A 7,530-nucleotide genomic window follows, 5' to 3' on the forward strand; every position below is an offset into this window, starting at 1 on the left:
TTGAAGAAGTAAGCACATGATTTCTTCTTGTTAATTTGAGTGCCCGAGGCTTCCATAAAGAAATCAAGGATGTCTTTCATCCTTTTGACTTCCCTAAGAGATACAACACAGAATAACATGATATCATCAACGAACTGCTGGTGGGTTATCGAGAGTTCATTCCCCCAAACGCTTATCCCTTTGATTCTGTCCTCCTGCGCTTCCTTTTTGATATACCTTCCTAGCCCATCTGCAGCAATAATGAAAAGGAATGGGGATAAGGGATCCCCTTGCCTAAGACCTCTGGTGGCATTGAAGGTGGATGACGGGGTTCCATTTAAGAGGATTGAGAAGACCGGGGTGGATATCATCGTCGAGATCCAATCTATCCATCTATTACAGAAACCAAAGGCCTCCAAAACTTTCCGCAGGTATTCCCAATTTAATCTATCATAGGCTTTGGATAGATCCAATTTAATCATCATTCCGACCATCTTTTTTTATCTTAGTGAGTGCACCACTTCTTGGGATGCTATCAGTCCATCTAAGATCTGCCTACCCTCCACAAACCCTATTTGTTCTGAGGATATAATACTAGGCAAAATCAGTTTCAATCTTTTAACTATCAAAGTGGAAATAATTTTATAAATAACATTACAATTGGCAATAGGTCTAAAGCCCTACGGGTCATCTGATTTGGAGGTTTTAGGGATGAGAGAGAGGAGGGTGGCATTTAAAACTGGCCATACCTTTTGATTCCTTCTAGATTCTTCCACCACCTCCAGGATGTCATTGCCTATGAACTTTCATGCAGCTTAATAGAATTCCACCGTAAAGCCATCCTGTCCTGGGGCCTTATTTTTCTTCAGTCCTTTCACCACTTCCTCGACCTCTTCTATCGTAGCTGCTCTCATTAAAGAAAGGTTTTGATCTCTGGTAATCATATTGGGGATCTGGCTGCATATTCTGCGAGCTGCTTCTTGCCTTTCCTCTTGTGGTTCCATTAGAAGATCTTTGAAATGTCTAACCAGGGTTTCCTCCATATCCTCATGCTGAGTTTGTCGGACTCCTTCCTTATTTTTCAGGGAAAAGATTATGTTTCTCTGTCTGTACTGTACCATCGCCTTGTGGAAAATTTTGGTGTTCTTTCTCCCTCCCTTAACCAATTCACTCTTGACTTTTGCCTCCATAAGATTTCTTCCTGCTTCCTTCTTTCCTCTATTTGGCTAGCTAGTCTACCTTCTTCTGCTACTAATTCTTCACTATGCCCTTCCCTTATAATTTCTTGTTGTATTTCCATCATCCTTTGATTTAACTATTGTTGGTCCTGTATTATGTTTCTAAATTCCTCTTGGTTCCACTTCTTGATTTTTTGCTTCGTTTCCTTCAGCTTAAGCTGGAACGTTTGCATTCTGTTTCTTCCCCTTTGTTCATTTTGCTTCCACCATTCCTCTACTTTGTTTATAAACTTAGGGTCTCTGAACCAGAAAGCCTCAAATCTGAATGGGCGATTTTTAGCACTGGCTTTGAGATCTATCTCTAATCTAACCGGCGAGTGGTTTGACCCCATCCTAGGTAATATCATCGCTTTCACAAAAATGTCTCTACTCATAATCTGCTCAGATATTAGGAATCTGTCTAATCTTGAGGCAATATGATGCTTCCCTCCTCTTCTGTTATTCCAGGTGTGTATCCCATTATTAGTTAGGATATCCACTGGCCTCTGGTCATTTATGGTATCCGCAAACAATTCCATATCTCCATCTATTCTTCTTACACCTCCTCTTTTTCATTCAAGGATGTGATCATGTTGAATTCCCCTCCTATAATCCATGGTGTATCTTGGTACAAACCTCACACATTTACTAAGTTTCAGATGAAAGTCCTTCTTTCTCCTGGGATATGAGGACCATAGATCCCTAAGAGGAGAACCCATTCTTTGGATCCAATGTTTCTAAATTTTCTAGAGAGGATTCTTGGCATACTTACCCATTCTTTGAATCTTACTTCTTCAGGGTTCCAAAGTATGGCCAAACCTCCTACACTTCCTATAGCATCTTGTCCTACTATCTCGTACCTGGGCTTGACGTTTCCCATGATCTCCTTCATTTTAGTTCATTGATCTTGGTTTCTTGAAGTACCATCACACTTGGTTTATCTTTCCTCAGTCTTTCTTTGAGATATCTCTGTTTCCCTTTACTATTTAGACCTCTTATGTTCCAGGTTGTGATTATCATTTCAACAATTTGGTTGGTTGGTGGAATACCTCTCATAATGGCACCACTCTTCCTGAGTTAACAAGCATTTCTCCCACCATTTGGATGGATTCACTCATGGGTATTCTTCCCATTTTTTTCCCTCCTTTGCCTGATACTCCTGCTTCCTGACCCTGTCTCCCCTGTGATCCTAGATGCTCGGGTTGACTTATCATGATCGTTCCTAGTTTCATTTTATATTGTTGAAACATTTCTTTGTATAGCTGCTTTTGGTCTTCTAGGATGAACCTCTCATCTAGGTGTCTCCATTCCTGTAGTAATCTCTCCATCACTTGTTCCTCTTCACTAAAATTTTCTTTCTGTTGGTCTATCTCCATCTGGCTTTGCTCCATCTGCATTTTATTTACTTCCCCTTCATTTTCTTCCCTTGTTTTGATCTGTTCTTGCTTTTTCCCTTTATCTTTCTGTATTGGCTCTATTGGTGCGTCACTACTTTCCTCATTGATCTCTTCCATTTCCTCTTCCTATAGCACAACGAATTTGTTTTGATTTTCTTGTTCCTTCTCTTTCTGTGGGTTCTTATGGCTACTCATCGGTTTTTGGGTCCTTTTCTTCTTGTGGACCTCCTGAAATCCCCCTTCTGCTTCCTTACCAGATCCTTCTTCCTTCTTTTTTCCTTGGGTGGGCTGTGGGAAGTTCTGAGGGCAAGATCTGAATAAATGCCCATATTCATGGCATCTTCAACACCTGAAGGGTATGTGCTCATAATCCAGAGGCTGTTGCCAGATTTCATCATGATATTCTACTTCTATGCAATCAGGGAGAGGTTCTGTAATGTTCATATAAACACAAATCCGGGCATAAGAAGTGTACCTTCATTTTCTTGTTGTGTCATCCACCTTGATGAAGGTCCCAATCGAGTTACCTATTCCTTCCAGGATTTCCGAGTCCCAAAAATCCATTGGGAGGCCAAACAGGCGGACCCAGATTGGTGCGGCCAGCATTTTTTCCTGATCCGGGTTGTAACATTCTTCCCAGTGGCACATAAATAAACCAGCATTATTAAAAAAATAAGGACCATCTTCAAATACATTCTCCTTGTCTTCTAGGTTAGAGAATACAGCTGAAAAGAAGCCTTTCGCTCCTAGTTTCAAGTCTATGTGACCTTTCAGTTGCCAACGTTGTTGTATCCATTTAACCAATTCCTTATCTGTTGGCCAGGCCCCTATGAATTTGCATATTAGTGCATGATCTTTCATAAACCCTCTATATTCCTCCACTTTGTTGTTGGGATAACAAACCTTGGTTTTTTTGCTGCTATGGGCAGGCATTTTCCTCCTAGACCATCTTGCCAGCGCGCTCCCATGACCAATGCGTCCTTGCCCCTTTTTCTCTGACTTCCCGTAGTCCCATTTCTGCTTGTTTCTCTCGCTGTCACATTCTTGTAGGAGGGGATCGCTCCATCCTGCCAAGCTCATCATACTTTCGTCAGTCCGCACCTGCCCCAGTGGATCTTGCTCTATGACTCGTGACAATGCTTCCTTGTCCTGATCTGCTGTGGTCTCCCCTGCCCTTTTTCGCTGTTGTAGGCCTGCCAAGGCCAAACCCTAGCCCGTGACTCGCAACGATTTCTGATTTCACCCATTTCGATACAAATTATGCATCTACTCCGTTTCTCATAATTGTGCTGTAATATTAATCAATTACTTTATATATATATATGTATATATATAGAGAGAGAGAGAGAGAGAGAGAGAGAGAAATACCCCAAAACTGATTCAAATATTCTGAAAATGTTTAACCAAGAGGGGCGAAGACGGCCGCAGGGGGAGGTTTTACCAGAGAAGAGAAATGCTTGCGGAAACCGCTGGTGTTAAAATTCAAGACAATTTAAAAATGTAAATATTGTGACACTATTCCAAAAGGGCGGGCGAAGATGGGGAACGTGTATTCCAGCGGAGGGAAAGGTTTCACCGGATAAAAAAGCTCGCGCAAGAACTAGAGTGTTAAAATTAGTTAATGAAATAAGTTCTTACGGTTAATCGGTGGATTTATTATCACTGGGTTGGATTAATTATCCTACAAATATCATATTAATACTACAACAAAGTTCTTTGAAGATGTATTAGCAACGAGTGTGCCATTTGCATAGAAATATTTGATAAAATAATTAAAAGCCACAATAATATTAATAGGAAAGGGCTATGGGTTAAACTACATGTCGTGTTACTCATGCCTGCTTTACTACTCGATGTTTGTTTTATTGGTAATTGCATTGACGAAATAAATGTGACGAATAAGCCAAACCAGAATATGACGAACCTTTTATTGAGAAATAGCATAAAAAGGATGTTTGTTAAATAGCAATTTTTTTTTTAAATTATATATAAAGTCATTTTAATTTTGAATTTATTATTATTTATTGTGATAGAGGTTGCTTTTTATATATATTTATTTTGTTCTTCTTTTATCATGATAAATTTGGAGTTAAGATGAATATGAATAAAGTCATAGAGAAAAAAATGCCGATTCCATATTATATTAAGCATGGAAGGAGTTATACATAATACTACTTTTCAACCTATCATCACCATGATGGGGAAGATACCCTCTGTCAAAATGACGGAGTCATCTAACGAGGCGGAGGAATTGCCCGGACGGCCAAAAGTGGCCGGAATCCGGTCAAAAAAATTTCAAAAAATCTTGTAGATACAGTGTTTGAATCATGTTTTTGATGGTGGAGATGGATTCAGCACCATCAAAAACATCTAGAACACTTAAAATTTTGAAGTTTAATAACTATAACTTGGATTTACAAAAATTCTGACCGGATTTTCTCTAAATATAACCAGAATGTTTATAACTTTCCGAACAACTCCTCTGCCTCGTTAAACTACGCGCAAAATGACAGAGAGGATCGTCACACTTATGTATCTCTGCCACGTGGCATAACATGTTGCCGTTGGGCAGTGGGCGCCCCCTTCATTCCTCTTCCAGAAGGCAGTGGGTGGCACGGGGACGGTTCTGTGTTTCGATCACGTGTTGGTCACCTGCGACAAATTTTTCGGTTTCCAGGGCAACTGTGGGAGCTATATAAACCGATTTAACCTGCCGGGTATTGGCAAGGTGTTAAGGTTGTACGATTACTATTTTGCAATCGGTGCGCAAGAGAATCGATCATGGGCAGCAAAATGTATGGTGATGGGTTCTTCGATAGCGAAGAAGAGGAATTGTTAGGGCAGGCGCAGGCATGGAGGTCCACCTTTGCCTTTGCGGAATCGCTGGCCGTGAAGAGTGCGGTTCTGCTGGGAATCCCTGACCTCATCGCCCGCCAAGGTCCACACGGTACTCTCTCTCTCAGAGAAATCGTGGCGCGCCTCCCCAGAGAAACACCGGACGCTTCGTGCCTCTTCAGAATCATGCGCTTCTTGGCCGCGAAGGGCGTGTTCCGAGCCTCCGTAGATTCCGATGGAGGCAACGAGAGCACGAGATACGGCCTGACGCCCGCGTCCAAGTGGCTGGTCCAAGAATCTAGGGAGCTGTCGATGGCGCCGATGCTGTTGATGCAGAACGACGAGAGAAGCGTAGCGCCGTGGCACCGTTTCAACGAGTGCGTGCTGGACGGTGGCGTGGCCTTCGAGAGGGCCAACGGTGCGGAGGTCTGGGATTATGCCTCCGCTCATCCCGAATTCAACGATCTTTTCAATAGCGCCATGGCCTGCAATGCGAGGATCGTGATGAAGGCTCTTCTTTCCAAGTATCAGGGTTTCCATGGTCTCAATTCCTTGGTGGACGTCGGCGGCGGGACTGGAACCGCGGTGGCAGAGATCGTCAGATCTTATCCTTCCATCAAATGCATCAACTACGATCTTCCTCATGTTGTGGCCACTGCTCCCCATCATCCAGGTTATTATTTTTTCATATTCTTGCAGTTTAGTTTACATTTTTGTAGAGTAACTTAAATCAATTTCAAGAATTAATGCAGAAAGAGAGAAAGTAATATGTATCCACATATACCAACCAAATTACCAAATTTGGTAATGATATGTAATGTTGTGTGTGTAAATAGGCGTGGAGCACCAGGGAGGAGACATGTTCAAAACCGTGCCGCCCGCCGAGGCAATATTGATGAAGGTGAGTCCACCTTTTTAATTGAATCAGAGCTTGCTATTTCTTGACCGCACAATTTTACTGACTGTACTTTGTTTTCTGAGTGTGATCAGTGGATCATGCATGACTGGAGCGACGAGGAATGCATCAAAATACTGAAGAAGTGCAGAGAGGCCATCCCTGAGACAGGGAAGGTGATCATAGTAGACGTGGTGCTGTATGAGGGCCAGGATCAAAATGAAAAAAATAATTCGGTTATGGATCCAGATTTAGGCATCGTGTTTGATCTGGTAATGGTGGCGCACAGCTCGGGCGGGAAAGAGAGAAGAGAGGAAGAGTGGAAGAAGATTTTATTGGAAGGTGGGTTTAGCCGTTACAACATTATCACCATTCCAGCGCTGCAGTCTGTGATTGAAGCGTTCCCTCGTTGAGCGAGCGCCGTTATGTATGTAAAATTGTTTAGAGTGTTGCAGTCTGTTACGGAAGCGTTCCCTGGTCGAGCACCGCCATGTTTGCATATTTGCAGAATAAGAAATGTTGTTTGATTCGGTGTAGATAAACGCTAAATGCCGGAATAAAAGATGTCCGAAATAATGAAGATGGTCAATTATCGTTACGGTTAAAAATGTGATGTTAGAAACATGACGTGAATTAGTCGTTGCCTTTGACGGCCTCATTACGTCAAAGGGCGGTACTATAGGTTTTCAGGTCAAAGACACGTGTTTTTAATATCAATATCAGTGAAATTTATTGTTTTTGGTAAAAAAAAAAAATTAAGTAATATTATTATGTTTTTTTTATTGTTTTTGTTAAAAAAATTAAATAATATTATTGTGTTTTTTTTAATTAAAAAAACATTAATAAATTTTGATAATACAAATTAATTAGTTAGTAAATGTTGATAGCATTAATTTATAATATTTTATTTTGCTATCAATTAGTAAAAAAATACATGTTTTTCTAGATTACTCTCCAAGGATTTTAATTCGTCTCAAAACACTACTACTATCAAGACCATGATTAGAATTCCCCAAATAACACCAACTACAAAAGTTCCCATACACAACAATAAGTCATAGCCAACACATATACAATTACCCCACAACAATATACCATAAAGAACTAAACTAAGACCATCATAACCGTCATAGCCAAATGCATAGCAGTACCCATAATTGGCATATATACAAACAAAAACTAAGACCATCATAAAAGACAAACTCTA

The 7,530-nt window shown here is 40.9% G+C and overlaps 1 protein-coding gene across 1 annotated transcript; it reads left to right on the forward strand.

The window, feature by feature from the left end:
- The first annotated feature begins 5,308 nt into the window (after positions 1–5,308).
- LOC149223092 ((R,S)-reticuline 7-O-methyltransferase-like) lies at positions 5,309–6,955 on the forward strand. The gene is made up of 3 exons (XM_089383225.1): positions 5,309–6,101; positions 6,265–6,329; positions 6,419–6,955. The coding sequence occupies exons 1-3, from the start codon at positions 5,375–5,377 to the stop codon at positions 6,734–6,736; spliced, it is 1,110 nt and encodes a 369-aa protein (XP_089239351.1). The 5' UTR covers positions 5,309–5,374; the 3' UTR covers positions 6,737–6,955.
- Positions 6,956–7,530: the final 575 nt, after the last annotated feature.

This window comes from Pinus tabuliformis, chromosome Q (genome assembly GCF_031772625.1).
Source record: "Pinus tabuliformis cultivar Carrire ecotype Pingquan chromosome Q, CPIR1, whole genome shotgun sequence".
NCBI classification, from domain to species: Eukaryota; Viridiplantae; Streptophyta; class Pinopsida; order Pinales; family Pinaceae; genus Pinus; species Pinus tabuliformis.

Bases quoted from the DNA above. Each gene is read 5' to 3' on its own strand.
- LOC149223092 (XM_089383225.1), top strand. From the start codon at position 5,375: ATGGGCAGCAAAATGTATGGTGATGGGTTCTTCGATAGCGAAGAAGAG. The intron at 6,102-6,264 runs GTTATTATTTTT...GTGTGTAAATAG, and splicing joins CACTGCTCCCCATCATCCAG to GCGTGGAGCACCAGGGAGGA. The intron at 6,330-6,418 runs GTGAGTCCACCT...GAGTGTGATCAG, and splicing joins CCGAGGCAATATTGATGAAG to TGGATCATGCATGACTGGAG.